The sequence below is a fragment of the Serinus canaria genome, chromosome 4 (assembly GCF_022539315.1).
Source record: "Serinus canaria isolate serCan28SL12 chromosome 4, serCan2020, whole genome shotgun sequence".
Classification (NCBI taxonomy): Eukaryota; Metazoa; Chordata; class Aves; order Passeriformes; family Fringillidae; genus Serinus; species Serinus canaria.
The window spans coordinates 22,998,329-23,021,745 of NC_066317.1; the positions used below are offsets into that span (position 1 = coordinate 22,998,329).

The 23,417-nt window shown below is 39.0% G+C and overlaps 1 protein-coding gene and 1 long non-coding RNA gene across 2 annotated transcripts in view; one reads left to right on the forward strand and one right to left on the reverse strand.

Annotated features, from left to right (window-relative positions):
* The window catches only part of BANK1 (B cell scaffold protein with ankyrin repeats 1), a 133,388-nt gene extending 111,762 nt beyond the window's left edge, over positions 1 to 21,626 (forward strand). The window contains exons 11-16 of the mRNA XM_018926816.3: positions 1,920 to 2,207; positions 11,959 to 12,027; positions 13,091 to 13,275; positions 14,893 to 15,001; positions 19,519 to 19,568; positions 21,492 to 21,626. Of these exons, the coding sequence (XP_018782361.3) occupies positions 1,920 to 2,207; positions 11,959 to 12,027; positions 13,091 to 13,275; positions 14,893 to 15,001; positions 19,519 to 19,529 (662 nt within the window). The 3' untranslated portion in view covers positions 19,530 to 19,568; positions 21,492 to 21,626. The remainder of the gene's footprint in view (positions 1 to 1,919; positions 2,208 to 11,958; positions 12,028 to 13,090; positions 13,276 to 14,892; positions 15,002 to 19,518; positions 19,569 to 21,491) is intronic.
* LOC115485362 (uncharacterized) lies at positions 61 to 21,599 on the reverse strand. Its single transcript, XR_003946124.2, has 4 exons — positions 21,486 to 21,599; positions 21,239 to 21,380; positions 19,006 to 19,108; positions 61 to 744 (listed from the first exon to the last, which is right to left on the reverse strand). It is a non-coding gene; the product is annotated as an uncharacterized LOC115485362 (long non-coding RNA).
* Positions 21,627 to 23,417: the final 1,791 nt, after the last annotated feature.

Genomic DNA, 23,417 nt, shown 5'->3' on the forward strand with positions numbered 1-23,417 from the left:
CAAATCAAACTTTTCAGCTTCTCCACAACTTGTTACTGTTAACTCTGTTTTCAAACGTGGTGTAACCTATTAGAGTCTTAAATTGCCATCACCAAGCACTCTGATGTTCTCATAATTAGACAGAAATAGCTTGCTATAGGTGGGGTTTTATCCTGTGTTCTGCTGTCCAAGAAAGGTATATCTATTGGTAGAAAGTCATAAGTGAATTCTAAGAGAAAGAGGGGCAGCATAAAATTAGCATTAAAAGTGCATCTATATGTGTGTATAAATGAGGGATCAGTTTTGGCACACAGGATTTGTTGGTGTAGGTTTGTTATAAATGCCTGTTTTGGAATAGTTCTTATACAGATATATCACCACAGTAATGTGACCCTCTTTGCCAAAAGCTCTCTGTCTGCATGTGGGTACCAGCAGACAAAGATTCCTGGTGTCCTGTGCCAACTCCTGTGCTGCTAAAGCAGAGTTCATCTCTGAATGCTCCTGTTGGAATAGCTCATTTAAAACGTGCTCTGAATTATTCTGTGTTTAGCTGTGGTTTCATCACTGGTGACTGGGGTATCAGAATTCCTCCAGATGAGGATGATGCTTCCTTTCAAAGAGGAGCTGTAATGAGTTACTGCTACATATTTTCAGCCAGCTGCTTGCTGTAGGAGTTGCTGTGCAGTACCTCCAAGGCCCTTCTTCTTCAAGTCTGTGTTTTGGCAGTGGCCTGAGAGTTTCCCCTGTGGGAGTTGAAATAATGTCCTACAGAGAAAGAAACAGAACTTATAAAGTGACCTAGAAACAAAATATTATTCATATTATACACGGCAGGTGTATTAACACCACTTGAGGTTTTAAAACATGTATCTTAGCCAGAATGCATATTACTATTATTAATACATACCATTAACAAATATATCCCACTTCCAAAGGTTGTTTAATTCCTTTGAACCCAATAAACAAGTAATTCTTTAAATAGCAGTCAAAGGATTGAAAACACCAGTAGTGACCACAGCCGAAATTAGCAGATACACATATGTACAGGCAGTAAATTACTGCACAAGGGAGACATGAGTCAGTACAAGGATTCCAGGCAGCAGGTCTACTGTTTTTGCAGGAAAGATGGGTAATCATGCCAAGGAAGTTATAAACATTTATGGGAACATCAGCCTCAGTGACAGCTTCTAACTCGTAGCAGTTTGTGGGTGTTTTCAGGCAAATCAAAACACACCCAGGTATTGGGGAAGCCAACAATGCTTTTTAATGCTGTAAAGGGCAGCAATGAGAGAAAAGCAAGTTCTTAGTAGTTGTACTATGAAATATATGAAGTATAGGGAATACAGAGGGACATGGAAGTTTTTGGAGGGTAGAGGGTTGGATACTCTTAGCATAGATTGTAAGAGATTGTAAGCCCTTTACGTTTTACCTACATTGTAAAGGGCTTTTCAATTTCTTTTTCACCAGGGCTTACAGTAGATTTGTAAAGCCCTCAAAACCCTGTTGGATATTGAAGAGGTAGGAAACACAAAATCCAACATTTCCTAAATTAAGTTTCAATTCTTAAGTCATTTTTGCAACAGGTACCTCTTACTTGGCTTAACCATGAGTTACATGTTAGGTGTTGGTGTAACTCTCGTGGGAGCAACTGGGGAACTCAGTGTTTCTGCAAATAAATTCCTTTATTTTGTGGCTAATAGCTAAGCATCTACATTTGATAATCAGGTGTGAAATCATGAGGAGGCCCTGAAGTTGGAATTATTCCTTTGGGACATCCTCTCTACTGAGTTAAGTGATCAAAAGCCTCTGAAAATGAGTGTGCTTTAGTTTAGAATTGAAATGAGGTCTCTGAGCTACTTCAGGAAACTCTAAAGCTTTAAGATAAGTCATCATCTCCTCTCTTTATCCTCTATATGCAACACAGTACCTTCCTTTTTCAGAGAGGACTTTTGTGATGGACAGGAGTAAAAGAGAGCAGGGTGATGGACGCACAACCGCATGCTGTGGAGAAGACCAAGGCTCCTGTGAGGAGGACAGTGAGGAGGAGCACCCCTACACTTGTGTGGCACAGGATGAAGGTGTGTACGACTGCATCCAGGGGCAGGAGGAGCAGGAGGAGGAGAAAAGGAAGCACTGCAGGTCCTTCATCATGAACAGACCACCAGCCCCTGCGCCCCGGCCCATGCGCTCGCTGGTCAGGGAGGAGAACACTCCCTACATTGTACAAGGTTGGTGCTGCTGCTATATAAATATTTTCTGGGTGAATGTAGACTCTTCTCTTCGTATCTTCTCTTTGAGCAGTAACATTTTCTAAAATACTAAGATCCCTGTTCAGCTGCCTTCAAGCCAAGACATTATTTGTTTCAGTCACCCTATTCTCACCCTTCAAATGAGTTGAGAACATCTCTGAATAATTTTCAGTTTGCATCAGAGTAAGTATCACAGTTTTTACTTAGCTTTTAAAAAATTATGACAATATGATAGAAAAGGAAGAATTGCTGGGCTACCTGTGAGTGTGTATGTTACAGCAATGCAATGTAGAATGTGCCATTTGAATTGCCTTTCTTTCCAGTTTCTTTATCAAAATGGTTTTACTTAAGGCTGAAATCTCTCTCTTTGATTTCTTTTTTTTCTTCTGTTGAGAAGAATTCTCTTTTCTGGGATAAATGCCTTTGTGAGGATTCCTCTTTTAAATACCTTTCTCTTTCAAATACCTTTTCTCCAATTTGAGATGCTAGGAATGGGCGTTTCTAGATAGGATCATTATATTTCTTGAAGGAAAAATTATTTCTTTTTACGACTTCTGTGAAAACTGGCTAACTCTTTTGAACTATTTCATGGAAATACAAGACCAGAAGGGATTTCAGATATCTTTGTAATCCAATTCAGACTGGAACCAAATTTGAAAGTAACAAAAGGAATTCAGTGAATATACTGCAGAGATCTCTTTGTGAGTCCCAAAATCCATCCTGCCTGCATCCCTATCCTCTTCTACAAAAGCCTGCCAATGCAGAAGAATAGATGGTAAAAAATAGGCTGTCAAAGGACTCCATTAGGTTGCTTACTTCATGCTGTGCATGTTTTGCACTAGAACAGAATTAATACTGCCCAAAACATCTCACCAAATACAGAGTAGCACCTCCTCTTTCATACCTATCTTAGTTGTGGTTTCTTTTATTCTTCATAGCTAGCTCTCTTCCTCCAGACTGTGTAGCTCCAGGTTAGAGCCAGAAGCCAGAATGCATGGGCTAGTGCATTCATCATTAAGTTGCTCTTTCTACAGCATATTCAGGAGGTACAAGTATGAATCATTACAGTGTAATCCAAGAATGGATGGGCATAAGGGGCCTGTTACAGCTACAGAAGTCATGAAATGGCTGCTTCTATTGAGGTTGCTACAGCAGTGTCTCAAGTCTTGGTCCACCATTATCATAGACAGGCCAGTGGCTTGGAAACCCTTAGAGGAGATGCTTTATGTGGGAGATTGCTTTTACTGTCTTTTATTGTACTGGAATGCTTCTGCTTTGTTTATTGGCTAAGGCAGAGGCTATCAGAAGAACTGCTCTGATGGGGCTGTGGTTCACCATGTGTATATGCATATATTCATATGTTCACACACACAGGGTTTTTTACCTTAGCTTTCATAAGCATGTAGTGGTAGACATGTACTTTTCTTGTAATTTATTTTCCAGTAGTTGTGTGAAATCAGCCTCTGACTCATGTTCATATGCTTACACAATTCATGAGGAAAAATGGGAACACTTCAATAAAGCTTCAGCTGACCACTCAGGTGTCTGTTATCCTACCTATCCTGCTGGTTCCAGACCTAGAATGTCTCATTTTTGTCCGGGGATTCCTGAGATAGCTAGTGAAATTCTAGACAGAAGGGATATATCTTTAGCTGAAAGAGTTTTTTCTTGCTACTTGGATTGGCAATGTTTTTCCTCCACATTGGTTAAAAAATTCTCTCTCTAGTCCAGCAACATTCTAGTTTACAATTTATTATTTTAGGACTGCTTATATTTGATTTTTTAAAAAAATTGTTTCATCTGTGTGAACCAGGAAACTTCATTCCAGTCCATCATTGAAACCTGCATGTGTCTGCAGCCCTTCCTTTACAATTTTAACAGTGTAAAATTCTCTAGTTATGCATAAACACATTTTTCATCCAGCAAATAAATTGATGGTGGTTTTGGGGTTTGTTTTCATCTATTATGGTAAAAAGAGCATTGCAGATATTTCAAAGACAAATAATCAAAAAGTTAGAATTGAGGTAGTTTTCCCCTTTCTCCCTGCCAGGAACATTTCAAGACAGTAATAAGTAGGTAGCCATATGCAGCTATTTATCTCAGATATTTTCTTTCATTTCATCTAGTGTTTAAAGTGGGTGAGCATAAAAAAACTTCATTGTTTTTCATTCTCATTTTGTTTAAAATATAATTCATGCCTGCTCCTAGGCCCCATGTGTTATTTCAGACCCTCCTGTTACAAACCCTTTGATTCTGCATCCACTGAGTTTTAGGATGCCCAGTATGAAGTAACTAAGTAAAATTCTGTAACACTTTACTCATTTAAAGCAGAGACACCATTGATTTCAGTGGTCACTAAGAGTTCTCAGAACTTCAAATTAAATCCTCAGTGTGTCTGGTCACTACTCTGATGTCAGGCATTGCAAGCTGGATTGCTGCCTTAAATGACTTGTCTGAGCTTTGGCCAGGCCTTTGTTGGAAAGAGAAGAATGGTCCTGCAGAGCAACTTCTAGTTATTTAACTGAGCTGTTCTTCCCTCCTCTGTATTCACTTTCAATTTGCTAAGTACCTTTTATTTTCTAAAACAAATTATTTAATATCCCTGTAAGAAGCAGATTGTCTTCACTGGTTCTGGTTGATCTTAAGAGTTGTTCCCTTCTGGCATTCAGTAAGTCACAGGTCCTGTGGAAAAACAGAATGAAGTAGGATGCACAGAGAGGGGCTGTGTTAAGGCTACACATTTGCTCACAGATCAATCCCCATGTACTTTGGGAGTTCATGGAAAGTTTCATGCCCCAAGGATGGCAGAGGCTGGTGTGATTGTGCCATGCAGATATGCAAGAGGAGCATTTTTTTCTTGTTCTTTATGTACCCATAGATAGGCTCATTTATTTGGTGGGAGGAAGTAAGCATTGCATAGCAGAAATGCCTTTTACCTCCTGGATTGCGTGCAGATGACTCTTTTAAATTTATTTTTATATCCACCTGGAGAAATCAAATGGCTGAATTTCCATGATGCTTTCACCACACATTGAATGAAGGCCATGACATCACAACAGAGTGATGTCTTTTTTAAGCAAAAGTGGTGGTGCTTCCATGAGAATAGCAACCAAGAAGAATGCAAGCAAATAGCTTTCTTTGTAATTAGCAGCTTTTAAATACAGGGATATCAAGTTTACACTGGGCAGAAAACCTGCTCCCTGTAGATTACCCCACTTGGTGGTGTGCAGAACAGGACAGGGAAACTATTGATCTATAGAAGGCAAACATGGGACTTGACAAGAGTCACTTTCAGAGCAAGATCTACACTTCAAAACCTAGGCAGTAAACAGTCTGTGATGCAAGTTGTCACAACTGAGCTACCACAATTTACAGTTTGAGCATCTGCCTTGAATTTGCTGACGCATAAATTCTGGGTAACATGGGGGAGTTGAAAGATTTAAAACATGAATGTTCTAATCGCTTTTACTCAGTTTCATTTATTATACTTTCAAATTTTAATGAACATTCAAACTGCTGTATTGAACACTGGTAAACAGACTGCATTATTAACAGAGAGTAGATTTGTTCTTTAATTTAGTCCACTGCAAGAATTTTATCTTGTGTGTAAAAGGCTCATCAACCAGTGGAGCTGCAAATTGGTGCCAAGTAGCTCATTGTCCAGATGGTGTGCACTCTCACTGTGCTCCCTTACCATTCCTTAGGTGCTTAGTATTCCTCTGAAGGTTATTTCAGTGTTTTGTTCAATTGTCTGCTGCCAAAACAACTGTTAAATAAACATCTGAAGGTGTTGTGTTTTCAGTTTAGAGTGTAATTTTTAATGTTCCCTATTGATACCAAGTTTGATTGTGCTGGAAACCAAAGTCCTCTGTGTAGTTGTAGGACAGATACATGAGTTTCTGCAATGCCCCTGCCATTTCTGAAGCCTGACCTACCAGGACTGCCTCAGGGTTAAGGAGTACTGTCCTGGTTTAGTCATTTACCTCTCGTCACAGACCACTAGTATGAAAGGGTTTCTCTGCAGCAAGGATACCTGCCCTACAACAGTATAAATTTCCTATGTTTTAGGAAATTTAGCTTTTAAATGCTTTTAGCCTTTATTTCTTTGCAAACCTCTCTCAAATCCCTGAAGGAATGTATTTCCCTTCTGTGCACTGAAAACATTTTGCTATTTAAAGATAGCTGTCTGTGGGACCTCACCATAGGTTTAAAAATTAAAAGTGAAAAATATATTTTCCAGTTATGTTCCAGTGGAGAATAACATTCTCATTGCTCATCAAAATCACAGGGTATGCAGAAGAAGTAGCATCCAGTGGATATTTTTAGGGAAGCAGAATATTTCACCTACAGAATAGATAGCATAAACCCACTAAAGTGAATAAATAAAACCCAGAATAGAACTGTTAGTGTCATGGAATCTTATCAGGCTGATTACTGGGAAATACAGTGATCACACCCTGAGTCAGTAATTCTTATTAAGCCAATTGTTTAAAGCAGGGGTTTCCAAAGTGAAGCCTCTGAGGCCATGCAAATTGCAAAACATTTATGTCCCACAGAGGGATTTTGTAGTACTCTCCTACAGTGAGTACAAAGTACTGCACTGCAGATGGATTTCATTATGTATTCCTAACTTAAGGGTGTTTTTCCATGAATGAAATACTAGGAAGCACTGTTTGGCTGGCACTTAGACTGTTTTTACAGACCTGTTTTTACAGACCTGGGAGTGATATACCAGCTTCACCCACTGTCTTCATTCAATCAGATTTGTTGCTATCTGAACTTTGGTAGATTAAAACAACTGAATAAGGTGCAGAGAGAGAAAAATATTTATGGGATGCTGTCTGGCTGCAAACCAAAGTGTTCCAAATACCATATTTCTAGTAAAAACATGTATAGAGTCCTTCCCTTTTTGCTTTTCTCTACTCAAGAAAAATGGGACTAAAGAAGTATAGTCCCATTTAGAGAAAAGCAAAAAGGAAAGGACTCTATACATATTTTACACCCTGGAGCAAATACTCCTTGAGTATGTCACTAAAGTCCTTCCAGCTTCCATGAGGCACTCAGTTAAAATTCTGACAAGAGCAGAGAGGTGAGAGTTGTTTTCATTGTTCATGGTAATGTGGTACACAATACATTGACACCACCCTCTGAGCAGCTCCTTAAACTAACTGCTGGTGCCTCTTCTCACTCACTCACTCACTCACTCACTCACTCACTCACTCACTCACTCACTCACTCACTCACTCACTCACTCACTCACTCACTCACTCACTCACTCACTCACTCACTCACTCACTCTTTACCCCTTCTGTAAGAAGGGGGTTCTGGTAATATTTTTATTATCTTGCTTAAGTGTAAGGAATTCATCTCTATGTAGAGTCTCCTGAGGTCCCTCTGTGACCAAAGTTGCTGGGATTTTAAGAGATTTCAGCTCATATTTGTCAGACTCAGAATCTCACTGCAAATTGTGAAGGGAATTGCTGGTGAGCATATGGGGTTTTTGGGTTAATATTTTCACATTGTCATTACACCATAATTCCTTTTAAAATAATTTTGCTTTTGGTCTGAGAAAATGGAGTGGTTCATGCTCAGCCAATAGCTGTGGAAGGTAGAGGCTGTGAAATTGGGATGACTGGATGTCATGCTGCCACTGAAAAGCCCCAGCCACGTAAGGGAGCAGCCTGGCAGGTTGGTATTTCTGCAGGGGCACTTGGCATCACCTAGTCTTTATTCTGATGAAATGGCTGTTGTGTGTTCCCAAAAACATCTTGAGTGTCAGGCTGCCCATTTAGGCCTGATCAGAATTCCTGTACCAGTGTAGATGTGGTCACTCATTTTCCTGCACTGATGCACTTAAAACTGCTCAGTCTTTTTCCCTCGGCCTCGTCATGGTGTAGGTGTACCCCGACCAATGCTGCCCTCACAGGACAGCTTCTGGGACTTGCACCTTTGTTACCTTGCACCACACAGTGGTGCCATCCCTTCTCCACAGTGCTTAGACCTACCTAGATCAGATTCATGACCCATGATGAGATGCTTTTAATCCATGCCCAGCTGCCTTGCCTTGTGAAAAGAAAAAAGTCTGTTAACAAGGTCCCATTTCCTTAGTTGATTTCATGTTATGAGCCACTGAATTTTTTTTAGTTTTCATTTTAAATATGTGAAATATTTTGTATAAATTTTGGGAGCGGTCATTAATCATCTCTTACAAAACTTACTGGTTAGCATTGCATTGGTGATCTCTCTTGAGTCCTCATGCTGAGTGGTGTTCAGTGTGTTAGCAAACAAAACAGACAAAAGGAGAAAAGATCTAAAAAGATGTGAACAAACATCTGCAGAGTTCTCCTGTCCTGAATAATAAACATCATTCTACTATATTCCTTCCTTAGTATTCTCTGTGTATTAGTCATCTCTTGCTGAGCTACATCTAATTTACAATCCAATCCCCACCAGAAAAAAAGAACTTGGAGGTTTTATTTGCCTAGGTGCTATGCATACACAGTTTAAATGTTAAAATGTTTAAATCATGTGGAAAAAATTGAATGGACAAAGGCAGGAGTCTCTCCCTGCAAAATATCCTAAACAGCAATTCACCCTTCCTTCTCCCTTCTTCCATTAATCACAAATTAATTACATGACGATTCTAAAATGAATGAAGCAAAAACCTACAAAGAACAAGGAGGCAGCTTGCAAACCCACTGTAATTTGCAACTGAGTTGTGTTACTAAGTGCAACCCTAGTGTACTAATTAATTTGAATTATCACTTAGCCATGTGTTCATTTAAAGATTTTGTTTTCCTGTATTTAAATTTTGAATGTTTCCTAAGGAAAACAGTAATAGATAATTTTGTTTGGAACATCAGCTCAATGAAGCTGATGAATAAATGCATCTTGAATTTCCCAAGCAAGCTGAATTCAAAATAGTGATATTTATTGTTAGATTGTTTTAATCACTTTGTGTTTGTGCTGCTGAAAGTGTTAAGTAAGTATGTATTAGGTATGATTAGCTCATATAGTCTTTCAGAGGGTAGGTTCATCAGTCTAGCTGTGTTTGTATCACTAGTGCATAGTGGAAACTCTTGTTTCATTTTTAGTGGTAATGTTGCCAATTCAACAAACCAGGCAACATCCCTCATAGTTTAGATGAGTAAAGTAAAATATAAATTAGAAACAATATCTTACTTGATCATTGCCTCTTAGCTGATATGAGTTTTTCTCTCCCATGATCTAACTCTTCCCATGTTTTGATTTCCTGTGTTCCTAATCATGTCACTAACCAATTTTTAAAATGTCATAGTGCATCTGCGACTCCTTAACATTACAGCTTTGTGTTAGAAATTCAATTAATTCTGAAAATCAAATTCTTGTCCCTTTTTTCAACCTGCAGCTATTGTAAAAACTTTCATTCTCTTTTTCTAGACCCTTCATACTCACCACTGTTTCTTGCAGTTTGTTACTATAAAATGGTCTTCTTAGTTCAGAATTATACACAAAATACTTAGATTTCAATTTTTCTAACGCTTTTGTGGTGCTAACCATGAAAATATTAACCAAATTTCAAGCCTCATAGCATTATTTACCTGCATGTGCAGACAGCCTGAAACAACATCTTTATGTAGTATGAGATAAAACAGGCAATTCAGAATTCCTTGGATCCTACTCACTTTCCAAGACTTACATTAGGGATTTTCCCAGAGTTTTGCATATTTGCCACAAAATTTGTATTTTATCCCACTTTTTAAATGTTGTTTTCTGTTTTCATGTCCTATTAGCAAATATTGCAGTAGTTTCATTCTCTCTGAGTTTGCTTTGCTGGAAGAATATTGAGGTCACATTACATTCCTAAAGAGAGGTCTTAGTGCCTGAGACATAAAATTGTATTTAGGGCTTGCAAAAAACTTCATCTGTGTCCTGTAGCAGCTGAAGAGAGGAGAAGGAATGAAGTGGAATTGCTTATTAGCTCTCTCAGCCTCCTTTGAAACTGCAACAGAAGTTTGTTGTAGACAAAAATTAAATGGCATGTATAGGGTGGGACATTTAATAAGTAGATTTAGACTGGTAGTTTAGCCAGTCATAACATGAGTAAAAATCCAAAAGCATCCTCTTTCTGATCATACCGATGTTATTGAAGGGTGCACAGTAAGTATGATAGAATTACTGTAACGTTTTAATCAGATTATCTGTGTCAGAGAGGCCCAGAAAATAATTATATATATCCTTACCTGAAGGATTGTGACATTCTGACACTTTAAAAAATTGCTGTATTAACATCGCTTTACTGAAGGAATATTTACTTTATCTTATATTTTAGAAATAATGGAATATATCACTGTGCAAGATTACCTGTTTCTTTTATTTCCCTGCTGAGTTCAAGTAGTTCATAGGTAATTGTAGTGTGGGAATGAAAGGGTGAATTGCCAGAGTTCTCCCTAAACTTATGGCAGTAGTACAGTGGAGTGTTCCTGCCTTTCCAGGCATTCCAGAAGCAGTCGTTTGTTTTCACTGACCTCACCCACTCTGAATACTTCCTGCCAACTAAAATCATTTCAGCAAGATGCAGCACATAAAGTGATTTTAACAATTTTACTTTTCACTGGAAGAGTAATTCCATTTCTGATTACTCCAACACTGCAAAACTCAGCAGAAATTTCAAAGCCTATCAATTAAAGTGCTTTCCAATCAGGCACATTGTTGAGTATGTCCCTTCTCCTCCTTATGCAGTAAAATTCAGGCTGCCTGCATTACCTCTGTGCTCTCATTACTTCAATTTCATCTTTAAAAGGAGAATATTATTTCAAGTAGAGAAGAAAACACTGCAAACATACTTAGTAGGATTCTTTGATAATTACAGAGAAAAGTATTTAAAAAGTTAAAATCTATCAGTGTTTGGCTGAGCCAGAGTCATAAGTGAGAGCGTGCCTGCTCTGCTGCTCCAGCAGAGCTCCCTTGGCCTGGGCCTTGGTCCCCAGGAAAATATTTGCTCCATTGAACTGGCACATTTGCTGCATTGCAGTGATGACAGAGGATTACTTAATTGGCAGGAATTATTCTAGGTTCTAGAATGTCAGTTTGTTTAGCAAAAATCAGAACTGAGACTTGAGAGAAAGCTACTGCCACACAGGCTATGTCAGAAACTGAGCAATTGCCACCTTCTGGGTGTTACATACGCTGCCAGCAGAAGTCTGAGTGCTGCATTTCAGGGTGTACCCAGGCTGGCTGTACTCTGGGCACTTCACAGGGGTGGGAATGATGGCTGCTCTAACAGAGGGGCTGTGCTTTGCTGTTTCTAGGGCTTGAATAAAGTACACACAAATATACACACACCCTTTTTTCAGCAGTGTCACTCTTCTCACCTGGTATTACTGGGTTTTTTTTCTGCCCGAGTTTTCCCCATGAAATAAGGAACAGGCTAAAGTGTCTGTACCATCTGCAGAACTCTGAGATCCTGCTGTTTCTTCTAGACACGTAATATGCTAGTGTGATAAATCCTTTTAATTTTCTTCAAAATGTCTTGTAATGGTTTCTGTAACATCAGTAATCCTGCCATCCTGTGCAACAGAACAATTTTTCAAGTAATTAACATTAGACTGACAAGTGGGTTGAAAAATACTCGTAGACTAGAACAAAAAATGTATTCCAGCCTGCTTTTATGAGTCTTCTTCCTTCATTGAGAATGTGATGGGTTTTATTGCCATTTTTCAACTTGCTTATATTCCTAATTTTGTTGCAGTGTTTCAGCAAAAGGCCAGTCGAGTGACCAGTGACAGCAGCAGGACATACTGCGAGGCCAGAAATCTTGGTACAGAATTTAATTTAGCTCTTTAACTGCTGTGATATTTTCCAGTAGAGCTAGCAGAGTTTTGCTGTGACTTGATTTTGGGTGATTTAGCATCTGTTTTGCCACCTACGATTTATATCCCTAATGGTATTGCAGCATTAAGAGATCAGATTAAAGAAAGAAGACTAAAAGTTATAGTCTTGTAGGAAAGATTTCTAGAGTCAGAATTACTTTACACTTTTCTGTTTCCCTTCATGATTGTGATTAAAGCCAAGACAAGGAAGGACAGGAGGGCTCAGCTGTGCAGTAATTCCAGCCATGGAAAGACAGAAGTGGGGGGAGGAACAGTTCTCTCCTGGATAGCCCAAGATGCTTGTAAAGTTGATTGCTTGTGGCAGTCCAGTTGTTATTTGAGTTGCAGCACATTACAATGTTGCTGCAATAGATTCCATTAATGGTACCCCTTTGAACAATCCTTCCTTGATTGAAATAAAGATAGTGGTGCATGATGGAACAGAAAAACTGACCTGAACCATACTGATGAATTAAACTTTTATCCTGGCCACACTCCCCATGCAGTGAAACGGGTGCAACAGCCTCATAGAGGGCTCAGAGCCCCTGTTCCATGGCTGCTCATGTGTTCTGCATCAGCCATTCCAGTATCAGTGTCCTGGGGAGAAGCAGTGCTACACCTCCCTGGAGCAAGCTGTGAATCTGATAACACACATCTCCCTTCAGCTGTGTTTGTACCATAATCTCCAGGAGCACTGGGCTGCAGTGTTTTCTTGTTGCTGCAATGTATTTAATAATGTATTTCCTTCCTTGGAGGAAGACAATCTTATAAAAGTTCATGATGCTTCCTGAGCAAATTTTATCCACAACTTTTGAGATATGTAATGTATGATGTTGAAGAAGAAAGGATAAAAAGGTACTGTGGATATTTTATGAACAAGCACTAATGGAGAATTCATGGACAGGGCAGTATTGATGAAATAAATGTTTGGGATGCTGCTCTCCTGCCAGAGAGTAATGGTAGAATCCTCACTAATTTGTTGCATTTCTCACTTTGTACATTTTGTTGTAGAAGCACACAGAGGCCACACTGAGACAGTAACTTACAGCACTGTGGTACACAAGATCTCTCCTGAACAGGAAGAACTCATCCACTTGCAGAAACAGGTGAAAAAGGGGGCAATTTCTGTGGATGAAGCCCTTGACAGATTTAAACAGTGGCAGAACAAAAAGCAGAGACTACCATCCACTCAACAGGTATGAGTTTGAAATTTGTTCCTTTATAGAAATCTTGTTCAGATGTTCTAAAAGCAAGTTCTTGTGTTTTGGCTCCTGCATATGAGGTCAAAAGTAATAATCATGATTATTACTTATTATAATAATCATGATTATTATTTATATGTAAATCAGCTCCCAAGAAGCCTGCTGGTTATGGTTTTGAATCTTTTAGATACCCATTCCCACTGTTGCTTGAGAGATTTTCTGAGTTTGGTTTAAGTCCAGAGTTAAATATGCTGTTCTCCTAAGACTTGTGTTTTAAACTGTTGAGTGATGTGCATCTTTCATGAAACCACAAACCTTATGTCACCAAACAAACCAAATGTGCTACTGAGCAGTGTCAGCTAACAAAACCTGACTATATCAAGTCATTTATTCTAGCAATTACAATATATTAACTTACACCAGGCTTTATGCCTGTCTGAAAGGGTTGAATATACTTAGTGAAATCCACAATTTTTGGCAATGCTCTACAGTTCCTTTGTATTCAATGTATGGAGTAAATTGAGGTGCACAAAACCAGGATTTACAAAAGCCTACACACTGAGTCACTGAAAGAACTGCATCAAAGCTGCAAGTCATGGAGAGAAGATTTGTTAATTACTTCTAAAAAGACACATGGAGGAAGAGGTTATGCCCTCGTTTTATATGAGGTCATGCATTAACAAAAATAATTCCTTGTTGTCCTTTATGTCACTTAGTAGAAAGAGGAAAAGCAAAGCTAGTCTGCTGCTTTTCAGAGTGAAAGAGCTAGCAGATGCTGCCAGCAGGGAGAGTGCTCTTTGTGCTTGCACCTACTTGAAAATCTGAGCTTTGTCATCACAGTGGAACACTCAACAGCAAAAGTGCAAAGGCCTGGAACAGTTTGAGGGCCCCTTCCCAAGCTGGGCACTGGCAATACAGCACTAGGATGCCACCTTCCAAATCCATCTGGAGCCAAGCATGCAGATGAATTGCTGGTACTGCTCTCAGTCAGGGGTATTGCTTGTGGAAGAAGATCATATCTAATCTGTACCATGATAGCAGCACCAAGTTGTAAGTCTTGTGAACTATAAGATACCCATATTTCAAGGAAGATTGACTTGGCCTGTTTTCAGTGCTTCAGGAAAAAAGCTGCTTTGTAGTGGTGGCTTTTACCCTGCATTGCACGTGTGACTTTTCTTTGGTTTTGCTCCATAGAAAAGTCTTTTCTTCTTAGTCCTCTATAAACATGATGAACTGACTTCATGCTGTCACTGCAGTTTTTTTGTCCTTCACTTGGATTTTTGAGGAAAGTTTGCTTTTCCAAAAAAAAAAAAAAAACCCACAACAAAAAACCCCAAACAAACAGAAAAGAACACCCAAGACACTGTAATCTGAGGCCAGAATAATTTTAACTTACTGCTGGTGGGGATAACTCCACAAGAGTCATCAGTAAAAATGCTAAAATTAGCACCATGAGCATTTTTCAGTCTTTTAAAATTATTTTCCAGGAGAGAGATCCTTGGTGTTCAGAATGCTAAAGAATTCAGCTTATTATAGTGTCTTACTATTGCTATAGTAAATTTCCATTACTGATTGCTGCTGCTGGTTTTATGCTTGTTTTTTTATTTACAGGAAAAAGTTCATTACCTGAGAGACACCACTATCAGAAACAGACAAGAAAATGAAAACCTGAATGATAAGTTTGATTTTTCTGCCTTTAAGGAGTCTGAAGCCTTGAACTGTGAGTGTAGTGCAGAGGTCTGATCCAAACCCTTTTGGATCAGGCATTGAATTTGTAATGAACATTTTCTCTATCTGACCACATTTATTTTAGCATAATCAGGCCTTCAGCAGTGTCAAGATTCCATCCCAAAGATGAACTCACTGCGAGTTAATGGGGCAGAAAATTTACCAAGTCTCTGTGGCTCAGCTTTTCTGTAGCCTGTTTCCTACTGCATCATCAGAATTTGGGTAGATGGCTTCTTTAGAACAATTTGCTTGATGACTTCAATATTTTATTTGTAAGTCAGCCATCAATTTGCAAATTTTTGATGAACTTCCTACTGCTACAGCAGTTTTTGTGAGTATTGTGGTCATTATTTAAAACTGTACCATTGTTGATTTAAGATGCTTTTTTTCCCTTTTGTGAGAAAAAAGAGATTTTGGGGGCTGCCCTGTGCAGGGCCAGGAGCCAGACTCTGTGATGATTGTGGGTGTCTTCCCACTCAGAATATTCTATGACTCTTTGTGATTAAATGTCATCTACAATAGTATGAAGCATCTGCTTCTTCTGCAAATGGTTTTCTCTTGCTGTTACAAAAAGAATCTATCAGAGGGTATTGGTTTTAGGCCTTTGATTTCTGTAAACTTCAGTACATATGCTGAAAGGAAAATTGGGGTTTTTCACATTGGAATTAGTACCATTTGTATATCTCTATTAAAAATTATGACCTACATGCATTATTTCCTTACTGCAAGAGGAAAAAAAAATGCACAGTTCTGCTTTCATTATTCTCTTAGACAGCATTGTATTTATGTGAACTTGTGAGGTACTGTAATTAATTAAGGGAAATTCCTGTTGGGCCAGTAGCAGCTTTGCAGTCCAGATATTTCAGCTTTAATATCCTCTGTGGCTGGGAGGGAGGCAGTGTCCTGAGGAAAAGCCTTCACAAGGTGCTCAGAGCCTGAGGCATTGGCATCACTGCAGCTCACAAGAAATCGAGGGTGACTCTTGAGAAGAATTTGTCTGCAGGGTTTCATTTTAAGGCCACAGCAGCAGTCCTGCCTCTGTAGCTGTCCTACTTCTCCAGAGTTCATTGTTGAATCATAGCAGCAGAAATGTAGTATCAACACCAGAATTGTTAATTTTGTGAAATTATCCAGTAACTCAGATAATGATCGCTGTGTTCCCTTTGGATCCTAACCTCACTGCCCTCTCTTACACTGTCATAGAGCCTGTGGTGCATATAAATCAGCAGCTTTGCACTGCAGAAATACAGGGGGAAGAATCATTATGGTCTGTGTCCAACAACAGAAATCAAATATTTCAGTGCTTGAAAAAAAGGACTTCTTCTAGAATTGAAGGCATACAATGGCAAGAGTAAACAAGGATTGCAGAGGGAGGATTTCAATGTCCAGACCTAAGTTCTCTGAAACAAAGATGACAGTCACCTTCTCTTTTCCTCTGAAGTTCCTAAGGAAAGCAGGCTAGAGAGCATTCATTTGAGAGACATTTTGTTTCACATGTCATTTAGCAAAGGGGTATGTGTGAATGTCAGCTGTCCTAAGATTTATTCAAAGAATGCTAGTTTTTACATGCAGATACAGACTCTCCCTGCTGTACCTTTAAAAACATGTGCCTCCTTCTCTGGATTCCATGTTTGAAATCAGGATTTGGATAGTCTTTTTCATAGTTTTTGAAAGTCTTGATTGAGGATTTAAAGATATCACATCTGAAGTCCGTTAGAAAAGGAATTTGATTTTATTTTAATGAGAAAGGAAAATATCTCCTAGAAATTAGTATGGAACATAATTTTTAGTTTCTTGAGAAGTTTGATCTTGCTTCCACTGTAATGAAGTTATTAATGAGAATGGCACTCTCATTAATAACTTTCAGTTAACATTTCAGTCTTCCATTATAACATTTGATGCTATCTCATAGTTCATGTCTCATTTTGTAACATTTTTTATAGGACTGGATAATACTCTAGGAAAAAATCAACTGTAAAGCAAAAGGTTCTGCCACTCTACAAAACGCTGTTTTAAGAACAACTAAATGAGGCCTAGGGATGTAGGACATTCATTTGTAGAAAGTACAGGCAGGGACAATGCTTTAGCTCAATAATAAATATCTGGTCTGACACATAGACAGTGATAGTATCTTTTTTCCTTTTTTACTTTTTTTTTTTCAAGATGTTAGCCCACAGACCAAAACCAGCAAAGAAACCCCAAGTATCTTAAATAAAATCTCAGGGAAATGCACAGAAGATTTGTGGACAAAAGCTCTACTTTTAAATCTGAGTAGCCCAGATTTTTCAGGGTGCGCCACCAAAGTACTGAACTAGAAGGAGCCTATTGCCCATGGGAAGCTTGACCTTTGAGCCAGGCTCCTTAAGCTTAGGTAAGGCTGGAGAGTCTTGGGTTTGTGCATGTCCACCAATAAAACAAATGGCAGCAGCTGAGACAATATTTAGGCAAGGATTACTAGACAAGTTTCCTTTAAAGTCTTAAAACAAGACAGCTTTCATGTGCATCCCACATCCTTACTTCCTAGCACATGGGAATATTTCAAAACCTGTGTGATGCCTACCTACATCACTGGGCATTTGAATTACCTATGTGAATCTCATTTAGCTGGTTCTGAACATGGAATTTCAAAATCTGCCTACTATTGCAGTTACATTATGGCACCTTGTGTGTCACATCCCACAGATTTAGTCATCCAGCCCCTAAAAATATGCACAAGCCTGCAGAAACTACAGAAGATGCTTTGAGTTGCTTATAGTTAGCTATCCCCTCACAGCTAATCTCTGTAGAACCTTGAACTTGTTTGTTGGGGAGGGAAGTGCCAGGTTCCTCATCAGAGCTGGGAATGACTGATGCTCTGTTCTCCAGGCTTGGCATAGCAGCAAGAAGTGAGTATTAGGTGTCCCTGCTTCATTGCTAGGTAATGATCAAGCCAGAGGCCACAGAGGACAATCTATAACTCAGCTGGACTTCAGGAGACAAATACTGCATTAAGCAAGTGTTCAGCTTGATTTATAATTATTGGTGGTGGTGTTACTACAACTGTTATTATTTCAATGCCAGCAACTTCTATAATGGTTGAAGGTAGGTCTTGGAAAAAAAATGTTTTATATTTTAGTAGTCCTCCAATGACAAATATACTCATGGGACAAATGAGCAATTCAGTCTTTTCATTTGTTTCATCTCTTCAGTCTTGGCCTCCCTGGCAAGACTGGCAAGGTAAGTGGCCTGCTGTGGAAAGGTCAAAGCTTTTTCCACAGGCTACTCAACTGCAAGCATTTATTTCTGAGCTGTTAAAATCAGTAGGTACTGACACTGGAAATGGCCTTCTTATCAAGAAGGGCAACTTTACTAAGCTGTTGCTGTAGACATTTTAATACTGACCAGCTCCTGTAAGGTCCAGGTAATCCACTGCAGTGAAGGCATCCTCCACAGAATTTCTTCTGCCACATTTTGATTTCCAAATCTGTAGATGCCCATCTTGCTGCCAAAGACCAAATCTCTTTCCCATCTTGATCCAAAAAAACACCCAGAAGAGCACTATGCACATTCTACAAACTGGCAGGTTATTGATTACATTTGCTATCCAAAATGTCTGGCTTCCTTCCCCAGCCCTCATCAGGGCCTTGTTGTTAGTCCAAGTTGCTAACAGATTGCTTATTCATCAGTTGATGCCTCTCCAGCTTGCAGGTTGTGTCTAAGTAGAGTTCCCTGAAGACTAAAAAAACACCCCTTATTTTTGAGGACAGCTACCAATTTCTGTTGTCTCTGCTAGGTCGACAGGAAGACGAACAAAGACAGACCCTAATTCTGGCATTTGGATTCACAGGCACTAAAACTTCTTTAGTCAGCTTAGCAAAGTTGAAATAACATGGGATCCTGAAAGCACATACAAGCTTTTGTATGTTTGGACAGTGAGGAAGTCATAGATAAGCTGCTTTTTTCCTCCATGGCTTCAACAGTATTTCAGTCAGGACTTCTAGTCTTGAAAATACTTACTTGTTGGTAGTTTACAATACTGTCCATTGGACTTGTGAAGGAACATCTTTAGCCTGGCTTATTTTCAGTTTCTTGAGCTTCACATGATGCTTGAAGTTTAAATCTGGAAAATAAATTTAAAAAATCAGCTTCCTGCCTATTTGTCACAAGTCTGGTCTTCATGAGGCAAGCTCACAGTCCCACTGCTCACAGGAGTTCACCAAGGCAATGAATATCCATGCATCTCTCACCTCTCCTAATTGTCACTAAGAGAGACCAGCCTTGCTGTTGGGAGTAAGATTTGTACAAAATCCACCCCATGTCCTTCTCCCACACAACAACTGCTTATTTCTGTGAGTGTCTCTTGCTCCCCTGCTCCCAGGGACATGTGTTGTCTTCATGTTTGCAGTAAAGCACATAGAAAGTGACTCATTCTAGGAATGTGTTTTCTGAATTATTCAACTCCTAAAGATATTTTGCACAAGCCTAACTTATTGATTTCAATGATTATTGATTGCATCTTTTTCTTTTTAGTCTACAACTAGGAGCCCCACAGACCAAGAACAGGTGCCTAATTACCCAAGGTAAGAGCAGGTATATGGGTGCACACACACACACATGGAAACAAACACTTGGAGGTACTTTCCATCAGAGTGCATTTGTGTAACAGGAGGATGGAAGTACATCTCAGACAGAGGCTCTGATTTCACAAGATAAACCATGATCATCACATCATCTGGTTTGTACTAGAGCTTCTTTTTTATCATCTATCAACCTATTCTTGTTGAGTGCAGATTAGCAAGCACTGAGGCACTGAGCTCACCTGTGGGTGCAGCTGAAGAGAGCTCCTGCCAGTTATTGCCACTAAGGCAGGGTATGCACCTAAAAACTGTATCAAAATCAAGTCCTCCATCCTGACTAAAGAAGCAGTGTCAAACATACTGAATAAAGTTGAAAACCATAGGTCTGAACCAAGTGTTCAGACTAAACATAAGACCAATGGTCATTTCAGTGCTGGGAAGCTTAGAGGTGATGGTACAGTCCCCATAAACAGCAGAATTTTCCAGTGGTTGTGCTAATGAATTTCTTGGGTTTGGGGCATCTAATGACCTCTGTAATAGTTGGGGGGGTTAATTATTACTATCTGCTATCTGTGTGCTTCCATTCATATCTCATGATACTACTAATATATTAAGATATTTTTATAGCATTAATATTTTGTTATTATTCTGTAATATTATTAATATTATGAAGTAATACTAGTTCACAGTAGCAAACTGATGAAATTTTTTCTTAAAGACAACTGTAATTTTAAAGGCTTTATATGTTAGCTAAATTACTGTGATTCAGTTTGCCTCTCCAACTCTCCCAAGGGAGGGGAGTGCAGTGTGGTACTGTTGTTATTTTTTTGAACTGGAACATGGATTCTCTTCAGTGGGGTGTCTTCTACCACCCTACTCTCATGTAAAGGAGAGGGAAGTTGCTTCTCACAAGAACTTTGTGTCCATGTCTCATTTCTGGAGCCAACTGCTCACTGGAGTGCAGTGTCCACACCATAAAACTATGGGTACCTCCTCTGTGCTGCTTATCCTCTGAAGCACTTCTTCACATCTCCCCTCTTCAAAAGTTCTCTTAAGAACAAAAAAAACAAAACCAAACCCAAACAAAACAAAACAAAAAAACCAAACAATCTTACAGCCTGAGCTGAAAATTAAGAAATATTGCTCCTTCTTCAGGAGGAAGCTTAGTTCCTACATGGGCATTATGGGCATTCCTAATGGAGCTGTTGCCCTGAGTGGAGATGAAGTCACTTCCACTTAATGAGTAAAAAAGCTTTGAATTTTACAGGCTCCGAGGCTGGAGAAAACTATTACAAAAAACTGGATAATATCAGAGATGCTTATAAATTCCAGATTGCTAAAGTGAGATGAATCATGCAAGGGGAGAGGGGGAATTACTCCAGGGATGAGAATAGGTGATTTCTGTCACTTTAAGAAAATAATGATGAAGTTGATGTGGGAGAACTTGCAAATACAATTTATCCAGAACATTCAATAAATTATGTTTGTGAATTATCCACATCAAGCTGCAAGTTTCTCCTCCTCTGCAAACCATGGCCTCTCCATAGTTTTATTGCTGTTTTCTGTCTTCAGATTGGTTCAAAGAAACCGCTGCTTTTTTAAAGATTAATTTTAGGGAGATTTTTGAGCGCTCGACTGTTTCAAAAAATTGCAGATAAACATTCAAGACCTACCTTTCTATTGCTCATGTTTTAACTCTCCAGACAGTTGAGTTTTCAATCCCAGTGCAAAGTTCTTAGCTAACTTAGCTAAGAATCATGTTTTCCTTACACAAGGAGGGAGGAGGATGAGGAAATTGATATTCAGCTGGGGCACCTGAAGGAACAGAATGGGTTTTCTCATACTCATTTCAACAAATACAGTTTGATCTTGTTCTAAACAAACCTGACCTATTGAATAACAGGCATTTTTCATCATCACCTGCAGTGTGACTCTCCAGCCAGCTGCACATCAGTTTCCTCTGCTTGGCATCCCACACATGCTCCAGCTGTGCCCTGACAGCCTCAGGCTCCAGCCCATCCTCCTGTGACACCTCCATGGGATCACTGCTGCACCTCCAGTGCCTTGGATCCTCTTGCCAGGGCCAGCTCTGGAAGAGGATCAGCATCACTAAAGCAAATTAATAAGGTTTCTTGTAAAGTCATCACTGAATTTTGCACCTTTTTCTTTGCTTTTTCTTTTTCCAAGATGACAGCTGACAATTTATATAAAGATGTATTGTGTGCTTTGGTTAAGAATTTTTGAAGTCATTGCAGTTTTTCCATTGTGCTTGATAAGTTGTTTAAAAGTAGATTTTATGCACAAAAGAGGAAGATTGTAAAAGGCTATAAAGATTATTAAGTGAAAGTAAATAAAATCTGGCTTTTGCTTTTTATTGAAACGTTTTAATATTAACTCTGTATAAAAATTTGTCTTTCCTAGGAATAATTGTATTTCATTATCAGCTTAAATAATTGTACTCACATTAAAGCTAATTTCTTAAGCCAAACTATGTAAACCAGTACTAATTATCTACTAATGCACTAAAGTGATTCCAAGAATTTGGTTTACAAGAAAATTGTGTTTTGTTTAGTAATTTGACTAAGGTAAATTATATCCAGAACAAAAGCAAATGACTTTCTACTGCATTAACACAGTAACAGTAAAGGAATAAGTATGGTTAATGGGTATAATGGTCTGCATTCCCATAGTATTATTCTACAAAATTTATGTGAGCATGTGATGGTACAAGAGCATGCAAGATGACTTTCCCTATTTCATGCACAAAAACAAGAAAAAAAATCTCCTTAATAGAAATACATTTTCCTCCTGAACTACATGTTCAAGTGACACCCAAATTTGGAAGAGAGGAATGGATTTAAAGTTCAAGCCCTCAAGGCTCCTATTATTTTTCCAATCCTACTACATTATTGTGCCAAGTGAACTATTAGGAATAAAAATAAGCCAAAAAAGCCAATGTTCAAATTTTAAAATGATGACAGAATCTCAAAAGCATATAGATTTAGACTAATTAAAAATCTATTTTCTATTTTAAATGGGTTGATTAAACATGCTCAGTAAATTATTAGTTCTCTGGGGAAAACCTGCATTTCTGTTAGAAACACTCCCAACAAATACTGCAGATGTATGGCTGTGAAGTCATAAATATTCAGTGACTGCTGTATAAGTGTGGCAACATGGCTTTGTGTACCACAGGAAAAGCCCTGAAATGTGCAGTGTATTCCAGAGCTGGAAATGCAGTCAGTGTCTGTGAACTGAGGGCCATGAGGGTGTCAGAAGGGGAGCTCCATAGGGGAGAAGCTGAGATGTTTTACCTGGCTACGTGGAAATGGGAGTGGGGAGAATTATTTGGAAATCTAAATTAATATAGGCTGTTATTTCCCTCTTAAGAGGGCCTTCTTTCTCCCCTCAATAATATTTATATTATATATATATATATATATATAGTATTTATATTCTTACAAACCTAGCTAGTCAGTGTAGGCCCTGGCAAGCATTCCTGAGTTGACAACATAGAGATGGAAAAGAGAATACAAAAAATGAAAAGGGTTGTCATGTTGGCACCTGCTGTCTTTTCTGCCATTTGTTGCTTGTTTCTGTGGCAGAGGAGATGAAGGGACCTTTCCTGGGAGGGGGTCAGTCCTCCCAAACCTCCAGGCAGGATCTGGATGCTCTCTGTGCTTCAAGGGAGAGGCTGTGGCCCAGTGGCTCCTGTGCTCCAGTGAGAGGGCACCTGGGCAATGCAGAGACTTGTGGTCAATGGTAACAAACTACAGAACTGGAAATTTGCAAAAATAAAGCACAGACAGTTACATCAAGGAAACAGTATGGTTTTTCCTGGGGAAAAATAGA